At 43.2% G+C, this 25,301-nt stretch overlaps 2 protein-coding genes across 8 annotated transcripts; one reads left to right on the top strand and one right to left on the bottom strand.

Annotated features, from left to right (window-relative positions):
- Positions 1-51: 51 nt before the first annotated feature.
- Positions 52-12,684, bottom strand: Nkapd1 (NKAP domain containing 1). 5 transcript variants are annotated; one of them, XM_085844634.1, is made up of 7 exons: positions 12,486-12,535; positions 11,918-11,944; positions 10,683-10,759; positions 7,425-7,525; positions 4,906-5,055; positions 3,973-4,026; positions 52-2,580 (listed from the first exon to the last, which is right to left on the bottom strand). In XM_085844634.1, exons 3-7 carry the CDS (start codon positions 10,749-10,751, stop codon positions 2,076-2,078), a joined length of 879 nt encoding a protein of 292 aa, XP_085700760.1. In that variant the 5' UTR covers positions 10,752-10,759; positions 11,918-11,944; positions 12,486-12,535; the 3' UTR covers positions 52-2,075. The 5 variants fall into 5 exon arrangements, with proteins under 5 accessions (XP_085700760.1, XP_085700758.1, XP_085700759.1 ...); XM_085844632.1 differs by having other exon boundaries at positions 11,918-12,354; positions 12,486-12,501; XM_085844633.1 differs by lacking the exon at positions 11,918-11,944 and having other exon boundaries at positions 12,486-12,684.
- Positions 12,614-21,204, top strand: Pih1d2 (PIH1 domain containing 2). 3 transcript variants are annotated; one of them, XM_021173269.2, is made up of 6 exons: positions 12,614-12,852; positions 13,711-13,914; positions 15,418-15,541; positions 16,644-16,889; positions 17,313-17,578; positions 21,070-21,204. In XM_021173269.2, exons 2-6 carry the CDS (start codon positions 13,738-13,740, stop codon positions 21,202-21,204), a joined length of 948 nt encoding a protein of 315 aa, XP_021028928.1. In that variant the 5' UTR covers positions 12,614-12,852; positions 13,711-13,737. The 3 variants fall into 3 exon arrangements, with proteins under 3 accessions (XP_021028928.1, XP_021028927.1, XP_021028929.1); XM_021173268.3 differs by lacking the exon at positions 12,614-12,852 and adding an exon at positions 13,092-13,285; XM_021173270.3 differs by lacking the exons at positions 12,614-12,852; positions 21,070-21,204 and adding exons at positions 13,092-13,285; positions 19,585-20,125.
- Positions 21,205-25,301: the final 4,097 nt, after the last annotated feature.

Below are 25,301 nucleotides of genomic sequence, written 5' to 3' on the forward strand. Positions count from 1 at the left end.
CGTTGTTAAGGGGATTAGAGGAACCATCAAAGCCTTAGCCTAAGGCATGGATTAGAACAGAAACAATTTTATTGCTTATGTGACCAAGAAAAGATGGAACGGTGCGGGGTTGTGGGGCAGGGGTGTTAAATCAGGCAAAATGTGCTTTCCCTGGAGAAGATATGTCTGTTAGTATGGGAGGAAGGGAAGGTCAAAACTCACACTTGGAAGTGCCTTATTCTGCACGGTCTGTGCTTAGAATCAGTACATTTGTAGCACAAAACTGTATTAAGAATGCATGCCCAAGCCGGGCGTGGTGGCGCACGCCTTTAATCCCAGCACTCGGGAGGCAGAGGCAGGCGGATTTCTGAGTTCGAGGCCAGCCTGTTCTACAAAATGAGCTCCAGGACAGCCAGGGCTATACAGAGAAACCCTGTCTCGAAAAAAAAAAAAAAAGAATGCATGCCCAAAACTACTTCCAACTAAGATATCACTTGCTTCTAGAAGGTTATGAGGTAGTAACTAGACTCTCCCTCCACTAAACCCAAGGAAAAGAATATATCATGGAATATTGGCATTTGAGTACTAAAATCATTAGTGTTTCAGTATCCCAAAAGGCGGCACCTGCTCATAATCAAGGGATAGGGCACATCTGGCCACCCATATATTTTAAGAACAAGCATTTTATTAGAAATATGTTCCATAAAGAGCACAAATTTAGTTATTACTATAAAATGCCACTTCATGGGATGTCAGCATTGTCATATTCTATTGCTGGTGTATGTCATGCTAACCATGAAGTATCTTTGTATTACACATGCAAATAGTAAGGCCAGGGAGGTTAACCTGCTCTAGAACTCAATCAATTAGTGGCAGAACCATGACCCGCAGTCTTGAGTTTTCGTGCATTCATTCACTCAGTACCAAAGTGACAACCTCAAAAACCCTGATAATGTCACTTTATCTTTTCTCTTAATGAAAAGCCAACTGTTCTACCAGCCACTTTCCAGTGGTAATTTGGTTTCTTTTAATATCAGGATCACAGTATATAGCAGAGGGAAATAATATGTTCTTGATAATCAAAACACAAAGTCAGACTGGGAAGTGGGTATGTCCCTGAGAAGTGTGTTTCATTTTGGAATTGATTCAACTGGTTTCAGGGAAAATCTAAAATCCATTAATAGAATTAGAAATGAACAAGGAAAACAACAGGACTGGGGGTATGGCTCAATGGTAGAGCACTTGCCTAGTATATGCAAGGCCTTCAGTTCAATCCCCAACTCAGCAAAAAGAAAAATAATAATAACAATAAAAAATTTTTTAAAAAACCAGACATTTAGATGGCTGATGCCCTGAATCTCTTTGAAAGCATCATTGGCAACATAACTACTTCCTAATTCTTTCCATTTGATAGATAGGACAACCAAACAATTTTAAATACAAGCCCATTTAGGCAGTATTCAGCAATGGAACTAGAAAAACATTTACTATCCAGTTACTGTTATGTTTGGGTTATGCTAAATGTAGCTGTAGACCCTGGCCAGCAGGGAAATTAGGCTGAAAACCCTAGGTTCCTTAGCAGTCATCTGTAGAGATTACCATAAGGGAAAAGGTTTGTTCCTTTAACTATTTCCTCACTAAGTAAACTAGATGCCTATAGGGCCCAACTGCAGAAAAATCAAAGCACCAAAGCTGAAGGCAGTATGCCTCCTGTATAAATAGCAAGGTCTCCTTGTCAGACCATTCTATTTAGCACTACTTCAGTCTTCCTCCTTCATCCTGGACTCTTGATTCCACCAAACCCAACATTCCAATTGGTGTGCCCAGGTCATTACTGAGTTCAGCTTTCTGGGTTCTTTAATTTGCTGTATAGGTATTCTACCCTAAGTGATTAATTGAAAAAAATAATTTTTTCAAGAAACCTTAACAAAATACCAGATTCCCTATTAACAAAAGAGGATGGAGATTAACAAGCCAAAATAGGGAAAAAGGTATCTGGCAGGACAACTCTGACCTGAGTCGCCTGCCTGTGCTGCAGGAGTCACTGGCAACCCCCCTTAAAGAGTCAGTGGGAAGCAGGACTGCCACTCTCCCACTTAGTCATCCTCTGAGCTCTCAGCAGACCTGGCGTCGGTAGCCACCTTCCAGTTCCTGCGCTTGCTTGTCCTCTCCTGTACCTCAGGGTCAGGCATGGGGACATGGACACTCTTCTCTTTCCTTTTCCGTTTGGTTTTCTTAGTGTCTCTTTCCTCGATGTCCTCAGAACTGCTAGATGCAGAATCATCTGACTGAGAAGTACCACTTTCCCCCCCTAAAGGGAAAGTTCTTTTAGGAGACTTTTTCCTGGACTTTTTCCTGCTCTTGTGTGGTTGCTTCCTTTTCCTAGTACTAGAAGCTCGAGTTTCCTCTGAGAACTCACTTGAGGAATCTGCTGTTATGTCCGTAGCTTCCTTTTTGTTTTTCTTCTGTTTTTTGTGTGACCGTTTTTTCTGCTTCTTCTTATGGGATTTCTTTGACTTCTTATGTTTTCGAGTTTCATGGGCAGATGATTTTACCTGGGGAGATGTTTTTTTTCCATTGGTAATGTCTTGCTGATCACTACTAATAAAAACAAAGACAAAACTTTTATGGAGGAAAGAAAAAGTACATTTCTATTTAATATTCTGCACTCTGGGTAAATTATTAACATCTGAACTGTGAGTCAGACTTTGAGCTGGGTATGGTGGTACACAACTATAATCCCAGCACTTAGAAAGCAGAAGCAAGCCGGGTGTGGTGGGTGGCGCACGCCTTTAGTCCCAGCACTCGGGAGGCAGAGGCCAGCCTGGTCTACAAAAGTAAGTTCCAGGACAGCCAGAGCTATATAGAGAAACCCTGTCTTGAAAAACCAAAAAAAAAAAAAAAAAAAAAAAAAAAAAAAAAAAGCAGAAGCAAGAAAACCTCCCAAGTTAAGTACAGCTTCCTCAACATAACAAGTTCTACACCCCTAGAACTACAAAAAGACACCATCTCCATACATACATACCCAGCAAATGAGAGCTCTGATAGTTACTGTGTGACTCATCTATTACAAAGGTTTTATTTGCTCATCTTTAAAACCCGAACTTGAGCTAAGCATACTGGTATATATCTATAATCCCAATATTTGGAAGATAGAGGCAGGAGTTCAAGGCCATCTTGAAATTCTGTCAAAAAGCAAATCCCTGACCTGGCAGGCTGAGTTACAAGTGAAATACCAAACACCACCGCTCCCTTACTCATGGTTTCATTTTCGCAGATTCCTGCCAACCAGGGTCAATGCCAGGAATAATTCATAAGATTTTAATTGCATATCATTCTGAATAAGAAGATGAAAATCCTCACTATTCCACTGTGTCCCACCTAGGATCTGAATCACCCTTGTGTCTACTTCTAACCGTCTTGGGTCATTTACAGCCATCTGGGTTATCAGATCCATTGTTTGGTATAGCTTGTTTTATTTAACAATGACCCCAAAGCACAAGCATGATGCTCACAATTTATATATGGCTAAGAGAGACAGGATACTTCCTTATAGAGCAAAGGTTTTAATAGGTACTATATTAATAATAATAATAAAAATATGGAACATAGGAAGACAGACTATAAAATAGATTATAAAATATCTAAGGTTTGGGGCATCTTAGAACATGTTCACTACAGATGATGGTGCACAATTATTTTTTAAACCCTCAGTCTGGAAAGATACATCAGCATTGTCTTCCAACTAAATTCTGCTTGTTTTCTTTGTTTTAGAGACAAGACATTATGTCCCAGGCTAGACTCAAACTCCTGGACTCTAGCAATCCTGCCTCAGGCTCCTGAATAACTGGGACTATAACCATGCACTACCATTCCAGGTTCTAGTTATTTTCAATGACAAACTAATCCTTTGAGAATGTTAGGAACAGTACTGATGGCACAATTTTGTCATCTGAGGTGTTTGGTTTTGTCCCAGTAAGTGCATTTACCTACCTGTCTGTTTCAAACTCTTCAGGATACAACTCTTTATAACCACTGTGACCCCATCTGTAAGTTAACATAATGCATGTATTTTATGAAACAATGTATATTGTTTTTGGATTGCATGAATACTGTATACACACACAGAGAGAAAAAAGGGGCACAGTAAAACCACACAATAGCTCAGTAATAGCTCTACTTTCTATACTCCTATCATATCAGACACAGGAGGTACTGTTCTTTACCAGACACTAAAGAATTAATACCTCTTTTCTTTAGCAGTGAAGTTCTCTTCCCAAACTACTTTATAACACGCTGTCTACTCTGGACCACTCTAAAGTGTTTTGCATGCCAGGTGAAGAACCTGTAGCCCAAAAGAAGCCTGAGTATTTCTGTCTCTATGGATTTTCCATTCTGGACATGTTACATAATACAAAGAACACGTTGCCTTTGCATCAGACTTCTTTTAACATTTGTCAAGTTCTTGAGGTTAAGCATGAATACTTAGTACTTATCCCTTTTACCACCAAGTATTAGTCCACTGTAAGGAAAACCTACATTTTGTTTAACGCAATCATCCAAATGGAGGTAGCCATTTCTTAGCCATTGTAAGTACTGCTATGCACATCCACTTATAAGCTTTTGTGGGAACAATCTGTTTTGAAGATTTACTTTTATTAATTTTTGTGTATGAATGTTTGCCTGCCTACACATGTATGCCAGATGCCCACAGAGATCAGCAGAGGGTGTCAGATCCCCTGAACTGGAGTTATGGGCAGTTGTAAGCTGCCTCATATGTGCTAGGAACCAAACCTGGGTCCCCTACAAGAGCACCAAGTGCCCTTAACCACTGAGCCATCTCTCCAGCCCTAGGAAAATTAATTTCAACAAATACATATTGTAAAGCCAAACACCATTAGGGGTCACAAGCATGTAATCACAAACCTGTCTGGTATATTGGATTCATAATCATATAACTTCTTGTTCCAGGACTTAGCCTTAAGAAAATCATCTTCCAGGGCCCCAGAAATTTCATTCTTTGACCTCCAGTAATCTCTCTGACTTTCTTCATCAAAACCATCACTTCTCATCCGACTATAAATGAAAAGAGGCAAACTTTTAGATTTATAAGCAACCTGTGATGTCACTTCATGAAGCAGCATGAATAAAATACATGGAACATGCTGAGACCCTACCTTTGCACCATGTAACACTGTGACACCAGTCACACTCAGCTTTGCACTGCACCAGAGTCCACATACTCCCCAAGCACGCTCACTTGTAATTCTTTTCTTCTAATAGTTCCCTAACTTTAGATTTCTTCTTTAGAAATCAGGATTCTAACCTATCTCATGTACCTAATCTCTTATACTTAAAAAGCACATGAGCCAGGCAGTGGTGGTGCACACCTTTATTCCCAGCACTTGAGAAGCAGAGGCAGGCGGATTTCTGAGTTCGAGGCCAGCCTGGTCTACAGAGTGAGTTCCAGGATAGCCAGAGCTACACAGAGAAACCCTGTCTCAAAAAAAAAAAAAAAAAAAAAAAGCCTATGAAGCCCTAGAGATAGTCCTAATTACTCATAATATGCCCTACACCTCCCAGAGAACATAGTCAAGGCTGCAAAATCCTTTATATTCACACTCAAATTATTACCAAGGAAATATAAAAGCCCATGAACCTGGCAAAGATAGTAAGTATGGCTTTTAAAAAGATGCATGGGGCTGGAGCTATGGCTTAATGGTTAGGAGCATTTATTGCTCTTCTGGGAGATGTCAGTTCAAATCCCAGCACCCATGTTAAGTCAGGCAGCTTACAACTTCAGGGCATCTGTACTGGCTAGTTTTGTGTCAACTTGACACAGGCTGGAGTTATCACAGAGAAAGGAGCTTCAGTTGGGGAAATTCCTCCACGAGATCCAGCCATAAGGCATTTTCTCAATTAGTGATCAAGGGGGGAGGTCCCCTTGTGGTGGTACCATCTCTGGGTTGGTAATCTTGGTTCTATAAGAGAGCAGGCTGAGCAAGCCAGGGGAAGCAAGCCAGTAAAGAACATCCCTCCATGGCCTCTGCACCAGCTCCTGCTCCCTGACCTGTTTGAGTTCCAGTCCTGACTTCTTTCAGTGATGAACAGCAATGTGGAAGTGTAAGCTGAGTAAGCCCTTTCCTCCCCAACTGCTTCTTGGTCATGATGTTTTGTCCAGGAATAGAAACCCTGACTAAGACAGCATCCAATGCCTTCTTCTGTCCCCTGCTAATCACCAACAGACATACAGACATACATACATGAATAAAATAAATGTTTTAAAAGTGTAATAGACTAAAGGAAGAACAGTATGACTGACTGAATTAATGATAAGACTCCAGGGATAGCTAGAGGTAAATGTGCTTGTCTGGCAAGCCTGATGACTTGAGTTCCATTCCCAGAACCTACAGTTGTTAAGAGAACAAATCCCTGAAAGTTATGCTCTGACTTTCAAGTGTGCACTGGCACACCCATATACACTCACACATCATACAAAATATTGCCAACACAGTAAGTAAAAGAAATTAATTTTGTTTTTGTTTTTTGAGACAAGGTCTCTCTTTGCAGTCTTGGCTGGCCTGGAAACCACTATGTAGGTCAGGCTGGTCTCTGACTCAAGAGATCTATCCACCTCTGCCTGAGTGCTGGGACCATCTTGCCCGCGCCCAACTTGCCAGCAAGAAAGACAGACGCTGCAATAGGATCCTTCTGCACACGTTTATTGGGAGAGCTTGATTGCAGAGGCGAAGAGACCCCAAGCCCAGAACTGGTGCTGCTTATATAGGCCTAGGTCTCACACCCGGATTGGTTGTGCTTGGGTTATGCTTACCACCTCACTTGCATGCCTACATCTGATTGGTTAACTTGTCTCTCATCTGATTGGTTAACTTGTCTCTCATCTGATTGGTTAATTTTGGTTAATTCTCAAAACCTCATCTTGGCAAAAAAAACCTTTACTGCCTATGTATGCGTGGTGGCCAGCGGAAGCCAGTGCCACCCTGCAACGGCACATGTGGCTTCCCACAGGACCAAAGACATGACACACCATGCCCAGCAAATACAATTCTTATAAGATGAAAGGAAGGGATAGAGCGGAAGGAGAGAGGGAAAGGGAGGGGGGGAGAGAGAGAAAGGAGGAAGAAAGAACAAAACATTCTCCAATAGAAAAATCTTAAGTTACAAGCTATTAGACAAGGTTGGGATCTATAACATTTAAAATGTACAGTAGTCCAAGGAGAATGTTTAAATCCCCACCGAGGACTAGAATGGTTAGTCACATTAACACAGCTGCCACTGTTATGCTTGGCCCTAAATTTAGTTAACAAGGCAGGCTTACTGATTTGCTGAACTGAATGCATCTATCCTTAACAGACTGTTTTAAAGCTGAAATTAGTAACTCTAAGAAGATGAGAGTTATTTTGGTTCTCAGAAGCATACTTCACCTTGAGCTGCTGGGCACTGTGTTCCTTCTGGTCCCCTGGTAAGCATCTTCCATCTGCTTCTCTAGTTCTCTGATTTTCCACATGTCAGACTCCTCCTGAATCTAGACGTTTTTAAAAAGAAACGTTTTTAAAAAGAAACAAAAGTCCAACCCCTAAAACAGCTCTTTGCATTACAGAACACAAACTAACTAAAGTACAATCTGCCCTAACTATTAGGGTACCGACTAGGATATGATCTGGAAAGTAACTTCTAGTTTTCTCTACAGAGTTTAAAATCTGGCAGGGCAGTAGTGGTGCATGCCTTTAATCCCAGCACTTGGGAGGCAGAGGCAGGCAGACCTCTGAGTTTGAGGCCAGTCAGGTCAACACAGAGAAACCCTGTCTCAATGGAAAAAGATTTTGAGCCCTGCAGAGACACACTGATCACCTCATTAGTTTTACAGTCCTACTGCAACCAGAAAATAACCCTACCTTGTTCTGAGCTACACTAAGATCTTAATCACAACAGTAAGTGATCTTACAGGAAAGCAAAGCAGGCACCATTAGAATAATTTACAAAGAAACTGCAAAACCTCAGACACCTTACCAATACTCTTAAAACAATTAGACAGGTTTTCTTTTTGCTTTGGGCTTTGTTGTTGTTGTTCTGTTTTTTTTGTTTTGTTTGAGGACTGGGTTTCTTTACTACCCCTGGCCTTGAACTCAGAGATCTGACTGCCTCTGCCTCCTGCCGGGATCAAAGGTGTGTATCTCCACCTCCAGGCTAGAAACAGGTTTGCTTAGGTTTGTTTTTCTTCTCAGTGAAGTACACACTCTACTGCTGGCCTGGTATCCCTTCCAAACCCCTGCCTGTTGGTTTTTGGTTTTTTTTTTATTGTGTTTTGGTGGCGGTAGAATTTTTATTTTGTGGTATTACTGTTTTGAGACTAAAATCTAAATTACGTAGGCAGGCCTTCAACTTGTGGTCCTCCAGCCTGGCCTCACCCTCCTGGATGGCTGAGATTATATGCCTATGCCATAGCTCAGTAGGACAAGTCTGTAAATTCCCTAGGCATATTCTCTTTTTATATTAAGAAAAGACAGATAAGTAGATGATAGATAGGTATGCATTTTTATTTACTTATTGTGTGTGTGTGTGTGTGTGTGTGTGTGTGTGTGTGTGTGTGTGTGACAGTGAGAGAGCAAGCAAGAGAGGGAAAGAAAGGGAGGGAGATGGAGAAATATTCATGCCATGGCACACACGTGGTGGGTCAGAGACAGCTTTCAAGTTAGTTCTTGATTTCTACCTTCCTGAGTTAGGGTCCTTCTTGTTTCCTGCTATTGTACTACACACTCCAGGCTTGCTGGCCCTCGAGCTTCTGGCCAGTTCCTCTGTGTCTACCCCAACCATGCTGTAGGAGTACTGAGATTGCATACTTGCACCATTGCATCTGGCTTCTCACTGGGTTACCAGGCTTGCAGTAGCAAATACTTTTACCTGTGCTATCTTCCCACCCACTTTGTTTTGTTTTTAACTTTTGTCTTATTTTATTTTGTCTGTGTACCATGTGCATGCATTACCCACAGAGGCCAGAAGAGAGTCAACGATTCCCTGGAAACAGAATTACAAATGGTTGTGAGCTCCATGCAGGAGCTGAGAACCAAACTCCAGACCCTGTGGAAAAGCAACCATCTCTCCAGCTCTTTTTTGTTTTCTGCATTTTTGCAACACACAACAGGCTAGCTGTGTACTTAAGCAAACCTCCTGACTATCTCCTCAGTGCTGAGATAACAGCTATGTACATCATACCTGGCTCACATTAAAATTCTTATCACAAACAGAAACAAAGCAACATAGCTACCAGAAAATATCCTGGAAAGCAGACGACAACTGCCAAAAGCAAAAGCACATTTTATTTCTAAGTCCTCGTACACACTTGATTAAACCTATATTAGAACTACTTTGTTTTTAGCTGTCACTCTCAAATCCAAGGACCCTATGTAACTGCAAGTAGAATGAACATAACTGTATATATAAGTAGCCAGAGTAGCCATTACACTTCCATCCTCCTGTTACTCAGGTAACAGCTGGGCACAGGTCTGTAATCACAGTCACTGTGGAAGTGGTAAGTTCAAGGCCTGCCTGGAATGCAGAATGAGATCAAGACCAGTTAGACAGTAAGCTTAGTGATTCTCAGTGATTCACAGGTTCAATCCCCAGTACTTAACACCTAAGTACTGTGATGCTGACAGTGAAAGGAACAACCAAGCCTGGAGTACAGTGTGCTGTAGAAAACAGGACGAGGGGTTCTTGATCTTTTCATTACAGGCGCACTCTTAGATGACTGTCTAAATTCCCAAACTTTTATTCCAGCCCCAATTTTTCCCCTTGCCTCCAAGTCTGAGTTTGCAACATCAAGCTCCTATTCAAAACCAAAAAGAGTGTGTCTCCCACGTTTGTCCTTTGTCATTGTTGTCCCTTCATTACTTCCTTTCCAGTCACAGAAGGTGGTTCTGCTGGACTCCACTCTCATCACAGCATTGCCTCACAAAGTCTCCTAGATTCTGTCTCTAAGTTCCTCGAAACCACTCATCCCATCATCCTCCCCAGTGCCCCTCTCTCCGTCATCTATCTTCTACCACACTGACAAATCATCGGTCTAAATTGACATATGTGGCAGTCACACCACCTCACCTCCTCAAGGGTAAAACACCACTTACAGGTATGAAACATGTAAGACACCACTCCTAGCTGATGTCTTCTTTATTGCCCAGAAGAGAAAGTTTATCTCTTAAGTGGCATGAAAACAACTCTAATTTGCCACTTGTGTCTTCTATCACTATTCCTATCTCTGACTTCCTAGAACCAAAATGCCTTGCCCCAAGTGATGACTGATTGAGGGTAGGATGGAATGAGGACTTTGCATACAGGAGACATCATCACTCACGTACATCACGAGCCCTTGCTCAGTTGCTTTGTATTTGTACAGAGGATTCTCAGTCAAAAGCAAGCAATGCACCTGGTAAACATTTATCCATGAACATCAAGTACCAATTCAAATATCAAAGACCACTCACTCTGTGAAATCATTCTGATTTTCCCAAGGCAGATTTCTTTATTCCTTCCTTGGTGCACTAAAGCATTTTGTAAGTATCTTCATGTTATAGTACTTTCAAACTATGGTTGTTTCTTATGCACCTTTGTTATCTCCCTACATAATTCATGGTTTACTGTGTGCCCTCAAGAAATGCTGGCAGTCATGAGACGGTACTGCCTACCTTATTGTGAGCGTCTGTGTGCCGGATGACATTCCTCAAGAGGACTTTCCCCAACGGAACCCGGGACATTCTTTAATCTGAAATGAACCAATAATATGCAATAAATTTATTTTTAGTAAATTATAAAGAAACAAAGAAGTGAAGAAAGAAAAAAAAATCACTGAACTTAGAAAAATCTAAGGGAAAATTTTCCTTTCACCATTATGATACCCAACTATGGTGCATGTAAGGATAAAAGGGGATGATGTACATTAAGTCTTTAAAATTGCACAAAGCTGCTCAAAATTTGTTTTCCATGAGCACCATGTTATTCAGTCTTCACAATTCTCTGTCAAGCAGTCAAGATCCATGATGGATCAGTTCCAGGACGCTAAAGGCACTAAATCCAAGCATGGCCTGGTAAAGCATTTGCCTAGCCTAAGAGCTACCCTGGATAGAGTCCCTCGGTGACATCCATGCACACACAAAGCAATCCCAGTCCCTCGGTGACATCCATGCACACACAAAGCAATCCTAGGGCGCTCATCTCTCTTTTAGAATAGTATAATATTTGTATATAAACTATGCTCCTGTGTATTTTAAAATAGGACTTTTTTTTTTTTAGTCAGGGTCTTAAGTGGCCTCAGCCAGCCCTTATCTCCTCATCTTCTTACCGCCACCACCTGCCAACAGACATGCTCTTCCACAGTTAGGATGAGTGAGGGTGTTTAGATTAATTATAATACTTAAAACTATGCAAATGTTATGTAAATGTTACAATGGAGATTAAAATAAAGACCAAAGTGGGAAAGGTCTGTACGTGATCGATACAGATACAATTTGATTCCCCAAACATTTTCGGTTGGCTGTTTTAACCTATGGGGATCCCCGAGTTTGGACTCTACCCCAACTCCTCTTTTCAAAATCAAATTCCTTAAAGCTGTAACCTACCCCCAGGCTGCATGGACCCAGGCAAAGGATGTGTTAGTGTCCCGACTAGAAATAAAATCTCAAAACTCCCCAAAATTCGCTGGCAAAGATATAAACACGTAGATTTGAAGGCATCAAACACCACGTATGTCAACAGTAAAAAAATAAATAAATTGAATTTTAAAAAAATTTTAGATGACCTAAATATTTCTACTCAGGACATTTTGTTTCCTACACTGTACGGAACTTTCCAAAACCCAGAAGACAACGATATTCACATGTGTAGCTAGCAGGGGCTTGGTGCCACTGTCCCGATGCTCACTCACCCCTCGATCCTGAGGAAATCAGGCATCCTGTTAGTGTGAGACGAAGAACCACTCCATTACAAGATCTCCTCCGACCCAGGAAGCCAAGGAGTCAGGGCTGAAAGGCAGCTCTGCAGCTTCACCCGAGTCCTTCGTGAAAACGCAGCCTTCCCACCGGTTACTGTGCCCTCCTCACCCGAGGCCCAGGCTACGGCTGCCTTCCCCCAGCCGAGCCCGCCCGGCGGCTCGCTCTCGGGGACCCAGGCCAGAGCGGACGCAGACGCGGAAAGCGGCCTGCGGGCGGGCGGACCGGGGCATTCCCCGCTCTCGCTGGGCTGGGCCGGCGCCCGGCGGCTCGCTTTCACTCCCGGGACAGAATGGGGACACGGGGCTTGGGCACGGCCTTCCGTTGGGCCCCAGGAAGTGTCTAAAGTGCCTCGGGGGGAGCTTGAGGTTTCCTAGGGGACGTGGAGGAAAGCACCCCCATGTCTGTCAGCGGACTCCCTGCCCCGCCGCAGCCCCGGCGCTCTCGGCGGCCTTCCCTCGCAACGCCCTCCCGACACAAACACACACACACACACACCCATACCGTGCGCCGCAGCCTCGCGTGGCGGGGTGGGAGAAAAGGTGGCGGCTTCCTTCCGGGCCGGAAGTCGTGCTCCAGAGAAACGCTTCCCTCCTACCAGAGACTCCCACAGAGCGGGCTCGCCGGTCGCCGTGGAAGCTGACGGGTGCAGAAAGGAAGCCGGCGCTCTCCCGAGAGAGAAGCGGGACGGCCCGCGGAGGAGCCAGTCCGGCCCCGGAGAAGAGAACCGGAACTGGATATAGAGACACAGCTCTACTTTGCGCTCTCCGGACCCAGTTAGATGGTGTACCGGGCCTGGTTACCATGGTAACCGGAGTCGCAGTTTGTCGCCAGAGAGAAGACGTGCGCGTTTCCCCCACGTTTGGATTAAGTGTGTATTCGTGTATTCGTTGTTGATTTAATCTAACTTTAACATATAATTTGAAGACTCTAAACCTCTTTTTTAAAATGTTGGGGATATTTCTCTGTTGCGGAAAGAGGGTGATGGCGGGATCTTTGACTATTGCTCTCACATAATGTTCCAGCTTTAAGTATTAGTGTTCTTAATCCTCATCTTTTTTTAAAGATTCATTTATTTATTATATACAGTGTTCTGCATATATAACTCCATGTCAGAAGAGGCGCCAGATCTCATTATAGATGATTGTGAGCTACCATGTGGTTGCTGGGATTTGAACTCAGGACCTCTGGAAGAGCAGTCAGTGCTCCTAACCTCTGAGCCATCTCTCCAGCCCCCTCATCTTTATTTTGAGTATATACACTACTTGCTCAAGGCAACATAGATGTCTGAAGTTTGCAAGAACGTAAGCATACTGGCTCCAGTGCGCCTACTTTTAACTACTACTGTCTGTCTGTGTGTCTGTCTCCCCCGGCCCCAGTCTCTCTACCCGTCTCTCTTTTTTTCACTCACACACACACACACACACACCTACCTCACAATTCCAGGTCTGGAAGGCCCCAAGTCAGCCCAATATCCAACTATTGGAACAAAAGTCCTTTCTGTTCCCTCTGTATTTGTGAAGACCAGACGGAAGTACAGGTACAACGTAGGAATTTAGGAAGTGGTTCGACTCACAGACTGTAGGAAAGCCAAGATAAAGCAGTATGGATGTGCAATCTTTTACTTAAGACCCGCAGCACACTTGCAAAAGCCTTCTTCCTTCCCTGAAAGAAGAAACAGGGCAATAAATACCTTACATGCCTTTTCTCAAGTCCTGTCTCTCTGCAGGTTCCGAAGGCCTGTCTCATCACCATCATGACGGTGTCCTCAAAGGGTCTTCTTACCCACATTTCCCAGTTCTGGAGTATGCTCGATGATTTGGCTGAAAATGACCCTGAGCGCTACCGGAACTTCATTCAGCAGGAGTTAAAAGATGGCAAGCAGCTCTGTGTCAACCCAGAACCTCAACTTTGCATACAGACCAAGATCCTAGTATGTAGAACTGATGCAAGGAAGGAGAGGTCTTCAGTAAAACTACTCCGGGTTAACCAAGGGATACAGTAGCCTTTTATTGCGCTACTTTAACACAAGAGAAGTTTAACACAAGAGAAGTTTACTAAAACTCTCTGAACAGAAAATGAAACCACATGGAAGATTTCACTGAAGGAGCAAAAATAAATTCATACTTGGTATTTTAGAAATCCCCTAATGCAACTTTATTGTCCTGATAAGTGGAAAATAGTGCTATAATTAATTAAGTTTTTTTTTAAAGATTTATTTATTTGTTATATGTAAGTACGCTGTAGCTGTCTTCATACACACCAGAAGAGGGGGTCAGATCTCATTACAGGTGGTTCTGAGCCACCATGTGGTTGCTGGGATTTGAACTCAGGACCTTCAGAAGAGTAGTCAGTGCTCTTATCCACTGAGCCATCTCTCCAGCCCAATTAACTTTTTTTTAAATGTTTGTTTGTTTTGTTTTGTTTTGTTTTTCGAGACAGGGTTTCTCTGTGTAGCCCTGGCTGTCCTGGAACTCACTCTGTAGACCAGGCTGGCCTCGAACTCAGAAATCCGCCTGCCTCTGCCTCCCAAGTGCTGGGATCAAAGGCGTGCGCCACCACTGCCCAGCCAGTATTTTTTTTAATGTATTTTATGTGTGTGGGGGTTCAAGAGAGTGCATGTGCAAGGACAGAGGATGACTGGGGAGCAGGCTCTCGCCTTCGATGAGGTGAGGAAAGAATTCCGATCATCAGCCTGGAGCCAGGTGCTCTTCTCCACTGAGCCATCAAACTGGCCCAGAGGCAGTGAATGTTTGTTTGCTGAGACAAGTCTCTTTAAGTAGCCCTGACTGTCTGATGCTATGTAAACCAGGCTGGCCTTGAACTCTGAGATCCTCTTGCCTCTACATCCTGAGTGCTAGGATTAAAAGCTTCCTGGTTCTGATTTCATAAGACTCAGGACTGGAGACATTTCCACTTCACTGTTAGTAAAATAATAAAGTGGTCCTGTGAGGTCCAGAACACGTGGAGCAGTGCTAACTTCAGCTCCCCCTCCTGCGCAGTTCCTCTGGGTGAGAACAGCAGTTGGATTTAGAATGAAGAGCCAGAAGCTTTGGGGAAGTCAAGTAACAAAAAAAGTGTGTCTCTGTGGTAGAATGCTTGCCTAGCATGTGAGGCTCTTGAGTTGAATTTGATTCCTGGCATAGCAAAATGAGTGAGTGAATGAATGAATGAATGAACAAGCGAACGAATGAATGAACCAAAACTTCAAGAAAAGAACAATAAGTCAAATAATGTGCTTGGAAATTTTGCAGGATGTCAAGCAGTTTTAATATAATCACTGAGTGAGTGACCGGACCCTCTGTCGTAGAAGGTCCAGCTGTGTTAGAGAGCATTCCCTAGCATGTGGGAAGGTCTGGGGGGGAAAGTGAGGACTTGCTTTCAGGATATTGTCATCAAATCTCAGTTGGCAACATCAAAATTATTCACTTTCTAGAAACCAAAAGAAAAAGTACTTTTTATCAACCTATGTCAATGGGAAAGGATCCCCGCTCCACAGTCAGCCACTCATCCTGTACCTATAAGTGTTGGCAGACCAGAAGACTCCGTTGAGGCATCAGGTACAAAGAATGAAAGAAAGCATGTGTGAATTTTTGTTGTTTTTTCCAGACAGGGTTTCTCTATATAGTTCTGACTAGAAATCACTCTGTAGACCAGGCTGGCCTTAAACTCAGAGATCCGCCTACCTCTGCCTCCAGAGTCCTGGAACTAAAAGTGTTCTGCCACCACCAACCAGCTATATGTGAATATTGAACATATTCAAAGACTAGAATTTACTTGGTAGAGATATTTTAATTAAACTATTTCATCTGATGGCAACATCAATTATTAGTAAATAATTATTAGTAAATAATTGATATAGTAAATAATATTAGTATAATGATTCATGAAATAATAATAATTACCAACAGATTGGTGTGCTTTGTGCACATTTAATATTATTTCTAGTAGTCTGATCTGCTTTAACACAAATAGAAATGGCAGCATAGAATTAGAATTTTGTGTATATGTTAGAACAGACACCTGCATCTTTAGGCCATGCCTCCCTGCTGAGCAGAGTTAAAAATCAGCCTGTGCTATGACTTGACAGCCTTCAAGTCATGATCGCCTATCTCTTCCATGTCGTCATGTACACTATACCCAAGTAAATTAGGTGGCGTGAAAATTGCTATCACTCCTAAAAGGTTATTTAAAGTCAGCTTTTTGTTGTGTTTCTCAGCTTGGTCTTCAGGGAGATTTTGCTCATGCAAATGCTCTGCAGCTGCCCTCTGCAGGACCCTTGTCCTTCCTTCATCTCTGCCTTCTCAACTCTCTCTGCAGCTAGCTTTCCCTCCCAGACTACCTCTCATTCTCAACCTAAGAAGCTTCCCCCCAGGCTTTACAGGGAGGCGGTCGTTCCCTTTAAGGTCCCATCATGCTTAGCTCTCCATATACTGCATTGTCATTGTCTAAGGCTTTTCCTCACTTCAAAGCCCTTCCTCCTCATAAACTTTGTGTTGGCTTCCTTTCTGACTAGCCACTGCTGGTTTAAAACATAGTGTTTCTGTGATTGCTCTAAGAACACAGGGATGGAATCTGTCATTTGCAACTTTGCTAATATGGGTTAGTATACTACCCAACAAAAATCCTTATAGAATCAAGCTGTCTCTGAATTACACACAGATGCTTATACCATCATTGATGTGGCCTACAATCCTGGTGTTCTGCAAGCGGCAGAAAAAGACCAAGGGATCAAAGATCAGTTAATAAGAATGGCCATGCTGTGCATCGAGGAGCGACTCCAGTTCACACTTGGACATTCCTACCGTTTTACTAGTTTTAGACTGAAAGGAAGCATCCAGAGAATGAAAGAAAGTCTGATGGGCATTAAAACTGACTTCCCAGACTTCAAAGCGATGACGAGAACAGGTAAGTCCATGGATGTGAGCTGAAAATGAAGTGATGACAGATTCTGGGTTTGTAGCCCCTGCATAGTTTTCAGGCCACAAGTCTATCTTAAAAGAATGAGAAGCATAAAGAGAGGAAAATACATTGTTAGAAATGTCAAAGCATCCAGAAAGATGTGAAAATCTTGCAGGAGTCCCAAGCAGATTCTTTGGCTTGAGGTTCTAGGTCTCTCCATCTGTCTGTTTAGCTGTGCCAGAGTCAAATCCAACCCAAAGCCGCAGATGCTAGGCAGGTTACCACTGAGCCAGCTGTTTCAGATGCTTTAGAGCTAACATTTCCAAAGTAATGTAACTACAGTAGCATCAGCTGGCTCTGTGGACACTACCTATCCTAAAGCCCACGCCTGATAATGTTTGCATTTCCCCTCCCTTTTTTTCCATGAAGAAAATACTCTTGCGAGGATCAGAAGCAGCACTGTGAGTGAACCTGATCACCTCCCTGAGGTGCTATTGACAAAAAAGCAAGCGTCGGCCAAAGGACGATGTCTTATAGAAGAGATTTCTAGCTCGGAAATCCAGGTGGGGGTTAAGAAACCTGCCTACGAGTTAAAGGTTGTAAAGGATCAGAACGAGAAACCTCTGAAAATTGAGCTGAAAGTCGAGTTACCTGGGATTAAGTCAGCCTCTCTCTGTGAACTTAGTGTTTCTGAGGTAAGTTAAACAAATATTGCAGTAGTCCCGAAGAGGGGATCCCCACTCTGGGGGATTGTTTTCAGGAACTCCTGCAGATGAGAAGAGCCACTGATGACCAGTTTTATTGTTTGCAAGTAACATTTGCACTTGCATGCACTTGAGGTTCTTCTACTATTGAATAACATGTAAGTGCTGTGTAAATCCAGTTGTGCACCAGTGTTGCATCACTAGCACAGATGCCCAAGATAACTTTGGAGAGGAAGGATTTGTTAGGGCTCATGATTTCAGAGGTTCCAACCTTGTTCAGGTAACCATCTTCATGCCTGTGTTGAAGTGTCAAGCACATCATGACACAAATACATGACAAAGCAAAACCACTCATCACTCAAGGCTAGGGACTGTATGGAAAGGACCAGCATCCCACAATCCACTTTCCAGAAACATACCCAGTGACCCAAAGACTTGGCACTAAGTTCCACCTCCTAAAGTTTCCGGCCTCCCAATAGCCCATCTGTGGCGGGGAAAAAGCACTTGGCCATTTGAGGAACAGTTAAGATCCAACTATAGTGAGGCATGGTGGAGCACATCTTTAATTCCAGAATTTAGGAGGCAGAGGCAGGCAGATCTCTGTAATCTTGAGGTCAGCCTAATCTATGTAGTGAGTTCCAGAACAGCAAAGGCTGTGGAGAGATAGGCCCTGTCACAAACAAACAAAGACATCCAACCTATACCAATCTGTTTGACTGTATCAGTTACAAAATAATGAGAAGAAGAAAAAAAAACCTCTGCTACATGTTCAGTGTGGATGCAATCACTGTATGCCTAACTTCTTTCCAATACAAGGTGGGCTGCATCCACAGACGTAGAACCTTCAGATGGAGGACCAATTATACAGTAAATTTGTATCTATATTATGCTGCAGTAAGAACAAACTTCACAATTCCAAGGCTTGTTGTACTTTGCTTAGGCTGCACATTACCCAGGCCTTCTCTGGCCCATTAACTCTGTACTTTCAGAGACCTGAGACAGGCCATTCTGATGGTAGAGGGAAACAGAAATTGCTGCCTGTATTAGTCAGGGTTCTCTAGAGTCTACCCAGAATTTATGGGTAGTCTCTATATAGTAAAAGAATTTATTGATGACTTACAGTCAGCAGCCCAATTCCCAACAATGGTTCAGTCGCAGCTGTGAATGGAAGTCCAAGGATCTAGCAGTTACTCAGTCTCACACAGCAAGCAGGCGCAGGAGCAAGAGCTAGACTCCCTTCTTCCAATGTCCTTATATTGTCTCCAGCAGAAGGTGTAGCCCAGATTAAAGGTGTGTTCCACCACACCTTTAATCCCAGATGAAAGGTGTAGCCCAGATTAAATCTCCTTAAACTCGGAGATTTAATCTTCTGGAATCCATAGCCACTATGGCTCAAGATCTCCATACCAAGATCCAGATAAGGATCTCCAAGCCTCCAGATAAGGGTCACTGGTGAGCCTTCCAATTCTGGATTGTAGTTCATTCCAAATATAGTCAAGTTGACAACCAGGAATAGCCACTACACTGCCCAAGTAGTAGACTTAAAACTCCATGTCTATATAGCATATATCTCTTCTAATTGCATCCTACTGGCCCAAGTACATCACAAGGCAAATACATGGGTAAGATTTATATACATTGCATAGATGTACAGAAAGAATTCTCTTACCTTACAAAAGAGGAGCATTTCCTTCATTCTTCAAGAACAGCCACCCCAATCCTAGCCTCAGAAACCAAAGGACAGGGTTTTGTCACCGTAGTCTGTGTTCTTTTTTTTTTCTAATATTTCTTCTGTTTTAATTATTTTTATTTTATGCATTTTGCCTGCATATGCATGTGTGAGGACATTAGATCCCCTGGAGCTGGAGTTACAAAGAGTCGTGAGCTGCCATGCGGGTGCTGGCTGGGAATTAAATCCTGGGTCCTTTGAGAGAGCAGCCAGTGCTCTTAACCACAGAACCACCTCTCCAGCCTACGGTGTTCTTCTTTTAAACCAGACCAATGACATATCAAAACAAGTGATCTACTGTGAACCCACCCACCACTGAGGGAGAGAACAACTATTTAAAGTCTTACTTCAGAAGTGACCCCAAATGTCTAGTTCCTGGGGAGCAGCAATCCTGAAATTGTAGCAAGCAGAACCTGTGAAAAGCCAACTCGGAGGTGGGAGAGCTCTCTAGGTTCCTTGGGAAGGCCCCTTGGGCTACCTACTTTCCTACCCCATTGTTAGGTCGATTTCAGTTCCATTTGGGGGATGGTTTTTCCCTGTTTCAGCATCCACACTGGCCACATACATAAAAGGACTATCATAGACTATGTCATTCTTGGATTTTCTCTGGATTATCTACTTATGGAATGCTGAGGGCCCACACGATGCTGTACAATTTGAAGACAGTTCCTTTCAGCCCATTGTGCCTGTTTCTTTGATTGTAGTCACTACTATACCCATAATTCTTCCCCAGGACTAGCTTCTCTAGACTTTTATTTTTAATCTGATTTTTAGGGTTTTTTGTTTGTTTATTTGTTTTTGTTGTTGTTGATGGTGGTGGTGGTGGGTTTTTTTTTTTTTTTTTTTTTTTTGGTTTTTCGAGACAGGGTTTCTCTGTGTAGCCCTGGCTGTCCTGGAACTCACTTTGTAGACCAGGCTGGCCTCAAACTCAGAAATCCGCCTGCCGAGTGCTGGGATTGAAGGCATGCTTCACCACACCCGGCGATTTTTAGGTTTAATACATAAAATAACTCTTTCCATCATGGCACCTTCCTGCCATTAAACTGAATTGCTGTCATCTTAACCAAATATAAGGATTGGCTGACCTCGCCCTCCGCCTGTTCACAGGCTTTTTAAACAAATGCTGTTTAACTAGTCAGCCACTGTGGTCAACAGCAATTTCTTATTTTATCCTTTCTGGATTGATGCCATTTGTCAGCTGTTAAGTCGTAGCATTTGGAGACTGCATATAAACTGGTTGGTGTCTATTCTCCCTCTTTGTGAGGCCTTATAAAATGTATCAAATAAGAATCAATAACCTTCTATGCCTACTTCTTCTAAAGGCGTAAGTTATCTGAGTACTTTATGTGCATTTGAAATTATCAGGCAAGGTTTGCTGAGGGCATTGCTATGAAACTTGGCTCCAGGCTCCAGTATATTTCCTTGTCATCTGATAGTAAATCCCGAAGACAGCAACCCAGGATTCAGATGCAGCACTCTACTTCTGATATTGTTACAATTAACTCCTCCCCCAGCCCCACCACCAGCCCCTCAGGCAGGGTTTCTCTATGTAACAGAGCCTGGCGTGGGCCACCATCTCTGACCCACCAGTTAACAATACGTGGCGTTGGTAAGCAAAACCTCCAGGATCCACAATTCCCAGTCCTGAGGCAGGAACTAGGTTTGCATACAGGTGGCTGCAGTGATCTACTAGCATAGCCCTCCAGTTACAATTGTCTGGCATCATAATTTTAAATCTACTTTTTATTTTTAGGTTGATATATTGATTGAGGTCTCTGAGATGTACCGATTATGCCTGAATCTTCCAGAATTGATTAATACAGAAATGACTACAGCAAAATTTGTCAAAAATAAATCTGTATTAATCATTACAATGCCTCTGGCATAAAAACAATTTATTTGGTGTTTTCATTGTTACTGCTGTTAGCATTTTGTCTAAACTCTGCCCCACAGTTACCTGGCAACAGTCAGGTGTGCCTGACTCACTATAAAAGGAGCTGCTTGCCCCCTCCTCTCTCTCTTGCTCTTGCCTTCTTGCTCACTCTCTTCTTGCCCCTTCCCCCCTCCCCACCCCTTTCCCTCTCTCTCCACTAGCTCATGGCTGGCCTCTACTTCTCTACTTCTCTACTCCTCTCTCCCTCTCTTTCTCTCCCTTCCCCCCTCCATCTCTCTCTCTCCTTCCTTCCCTCCCTCCCCCACCCCCTCTCTGCCTTTCTCTGTCTCTACCACCCTCTTAACTCCCCTCCCCATCCCCTGGATATACTATTTTATATTATACTGTCTGTGGCTGGTCCCTCAGGGGAAAGGGATGCCTCAGCATGGACCTGCGAAGGCACCCCATCCCCCTGTACTTGGCTACACTTCCACCAAATATATCTCCTCTCCCCTTATATTTTTATAGGATAAAAAGCTCTTATGAGTTACAGGACCTACATTGTGGGCAGGGGTAGTGATTTTGTTGTTGTTGTTGTTGTTGCTGTTTGAGAAAGGGTCTCACTGTATAGCCCAAGCTAGCATGAAACTTGCTGTATACATCAGGCTAGCATCAAACTCAGAAATAAGCCTGCCCCTGCCTTGTGGGCTTAAAGGATTATACCACTACACCCAGAAATATATATTTTTATCTCTGAGAAAGGGTGGCTGGTAGCCCTAGGTCTGATGGCCTAAACTTGCTACTTAGGTGGGGCTAAATCTACATCTACAATCTCCAAGTGCTGAAATTGCCTTGATGTGTCTACTTTCCATTTAGATAACTTTCCTCAGACTTTGTGGGGCAGAGCTGATTAAAAGTACACACTGGGGTAGAAAGATGGCTCAATGGTTAAGAACACTGACTGCTTTTCCAAAGGTCCTGAATTCAATTCCCAGTAACCACATGGTGGCTCACAACCATCTGTAAAGGGATCCGATGCTCTCTTTCAGTGTATCTGAAGACAGCTGCAGTGTACTCATATAATAAAATAAATCTTAGGGGAAAAAAGTGCTGACTGATGTAGTAGAGGCCCTGGGTTTGGCTCTCAGCTCCCTGTAAGCCCATCTCCAGGGATCTGAGGTGCTCTTTTGGTACCACCACTTATTTGCAGACCCCCCTCCACATACATGTATACAACTTAAAATAGAAAATAAAAAAAATCTCAAACTAACTAAACCCATAACCAAACTTTGCATCAACCAGAAATTTTTAAGACACTATAACCACAAGACTCTAAAAAAAATGTTTGTAGCTATCTCAGGTAATTTAAAATGTCATTTGGGAAAATTCCAACTGTTTGCAAGTATCGTAGGGTTTCTATTGGTGTGATAAGACAAAACGGCCAGAAGCAACCTGAGGAGAAAGGGTTTATTTCAGCTTACAGTCCCACAGCATCATCAAAGGAAGTCAGGGCAGAAACTCACTCAGGGCAGGAACCTGGAGGCAGGAGCTGATGCAGAGCTCATGGAGAACTGATTACTGGCTTGCCTCCCAAGGCTCACTCAGCTTGCTTTTGTTTATTTGTTTTTGTCTTGTCTTTTTATTTTGTGTATACAAGTACTCTATTTGCATGTACACCTGTAGGTCAGAAGAGGGCATCATATCACATTACATTGTGGGATCTCTAGAAGAGCAGTGGGCAGTGCCACCTCTCCAGCCCCTCTGCCTGTTTTCTTATGCACCCCATAACTACTTGCCCAGGGGTGGTACTGCCTACAACAGGCTGGGCCCTCACACACCAATCACTAGTTAAGAAAATGTACCAGACTTGCCTGCCTGCAGGTGTCCACCCTGTGTGTGGTAGCTAAGCCTGTTGAGCACCCTGAGCTAGGCTGAAGAGAGGAAAGCTTAACTCGGTGGGACAGGACAGAGGTATTAGAGGATGCTTCATCTGCATGCTCTCAGGCTGTAGAGAGGTTGGGGTGGGGAACCTTTTGCGGTCAAAGAATGAAACATGAATAACTGTCAGGGTAATACACTCTTACTAGGGTTGATGGTGGGGCAGCCGGCTTCACAGTGCCAGGCTAGGCCGTTCTCATCTAAAGCAACCTAGGTTGAAATCTCCTCGGTCCTTCTTCCTCTGTAACGCTGGGCCATTACAGTCCCACACTGTGAACACTTCAATACGCTTGCAAAGCCTTCACTAACACAGCTATGTTTCCTAGAAAATCCTGGGGCTGGAGAGATGGCTTCGGGGGTTAGAGCACTGGCTGCTCTTCCAGATCTCTGCTGAGTTCCCAGCACCTACATGACTGCTGATAGCAGGCAGAGGTTTCATGGCCCTCTTCTGGCTTCCAAGGGCACTGCAATAATGTGCTAAACAGACCCAGCACACAAACAAATTAAAAAAAAAAATTCCTAAAAGAATATAGCAACACTCTTGTTTAGAGGAAAATGCCCCTACCCAATCACTAATCAACTCTTATCTTTAAAATATTTTTAAAGGCCTGGAGAGATGGCTCAGTGGTTAAGAGCACTGACTGCTCTTCAGGAGATCCTGAGTTCAATTCCCAGCAACCACATAGGGGCTCACAAACATCTGTAATGGGATCCGATGCCCTCTTCTGGGGTGTCTGAAGACAGCTACAGTGTACTCATAAAACAAATAAACAAATCATTTTAAAAAATTAAATTCCTTGGCTTGTTGCCAGGTGATAGAATTTAAAAAATATATTTTTACATTTATTGTGTGTGCTCACACATGTATGCACACACATGCTACAACATATATGTGGAGCTCAGAGACCTTGCAAATTTCTCCTATTGCATGGATCCACAGGATCACAGTCCCAGGCTTGGACACATACACCTTGCCCACTGAGCCATCTTTCCAGCTCTTAATCTCAACTTTTGCTGCCAACACGAGGGGGGGGGGGGCTCTGAGTTACATGTGTTCGTACTCAGGCTGCACAAACCTGACATCCTAACTCAATCCCTGTACCTCATGAAGCAGGACTGTCCTTCACCTGCATGTTCACATGCACCCTAAAAAAGACGACTTTAAAAGTCCAGCATACTAAATTGCTATTCAAACTAATTCCTAAAATACCCTACTTTGTGTATTTCAATTAGTTGTTTGTTAACAAAACCACAGTCTCCCTCTCCTTTTAAAAGTGAACTTGTTCAGGAAGGGCATTAAGAACAAAATGTAGAAAAGTATAAATATGAAGGTTTTTCATGTTGTGACCTTGTATTACCTGACTGTATACACACTTACTACGTGCATGACTGATTGATGGCTTCCGGTTCCTGGAGCTGGGGCTACAGAGGTTGTGGGCTGCCCTGTGGGTGTTGGGAACTGAGCACCGTGCTGGCTTGGGCTCTTTATTTCTACCGTGCGCTGACAGTGTTTGGGACTGCAGAGCTCATGTGTGGGTACGGGAAGACTACTCCTTTCCTGTCACGTGTCCCAGGCTCTTCTGCTTCTCGACGTTCATGCCTTGGCACACCATAACTCCACACTCACAACCGCACTCCCTATCTTGGCAGTAAGTGCTCTGCCTCATACAGTTTGAGGCACTCATAGGTCTGCCGAGCTACTGCGTTAGGTAACAGCCTGATGGCATCACTCATCCTGCCAGTTCTACAACTGAATTGTCACCTGTATTGGGAGCTGACACTTGATATTCATCATTTAATGTGAAAGAAACTACCAACAGATCAAACATTAGTTCAGACACACTGAAAACATGTTTAATTTTTAAACAATTGTTCTTGACCCAAAACACTGTTTCTGACGTCTTTAGTTACTATTCTGAGTCCAGATTTCCATTACAGGTGAGATTCAGTCTTAACTGAGTACATTTTTGTCAGATGACCACCTTTTATTTTTCTTTCAAGAGAACAAAAGAGCATTAGCAAAGAATGAGTCATTTTTCAATTTCACATTTGATTAGATTTGCCTCATGCTAATGATGTGTCCTTGTGGTAAGCATATTCTTTCTGCAGTTTTCAGTACCTCAGTGCTGAAGAGGCAGGCCCCTGCATGGGACTATCTTTACAGAAACACGGCC

The sequence above is a fragment of the Mus caroli genome, unplaced genomic scaffold (genome assembly GCF_978045245.1).
Source record: "Mus caroli unplaced genomic scaffold, Mus_caroli_1 scaffold_11, whole genome shotgun sequence".
NCBI lineage: Eukaryota > Metazoa > Chordata > Mammalia > Rodentia > Muridae > Mus > Mus caroli.

Coding starts and splice junctions, on each gene's coding strand:
- Nkapd1 (XM_085844633.1), bottom strand. CDS start 10,751: ATGTCCCGGGTTCCGTTGGGGAAAGTCCTCTTGAGGAATGTCATCCGG. Junction 5,056..7,424: donor ACAGTGCCCAGCAGCTCAAG/GTGAAGTATGCT, acceptor TTTCATTTATAG/TCGGATGAGAAGTGATGGTT. Junction 4,027..4,905: donor GAATCCAATATACCAGACAG/GTTTGTGATTAC, acceptor GTTAACTTACAG/ATGGGGTCACAGTGGTTATA.
- Pih1d2 (XM_021173268.3), top strand. CDS start 13,265: ATGTCTGAAGTTTGCAAGAAC. Junction 13,915..15,417: donor GCATACAGACCAAGATCCTA/GTATGTAGAACT, acceptor TTCACTTTCTAG/AAACCAAAAGAAAAAGTACT. Junction 15,542..16,643: donor AGACTCCGTTGAGGCATCAG/GTACAAAGAATG, acceptor AATTACACACAG/ATGCTTATACCATCATTGAT.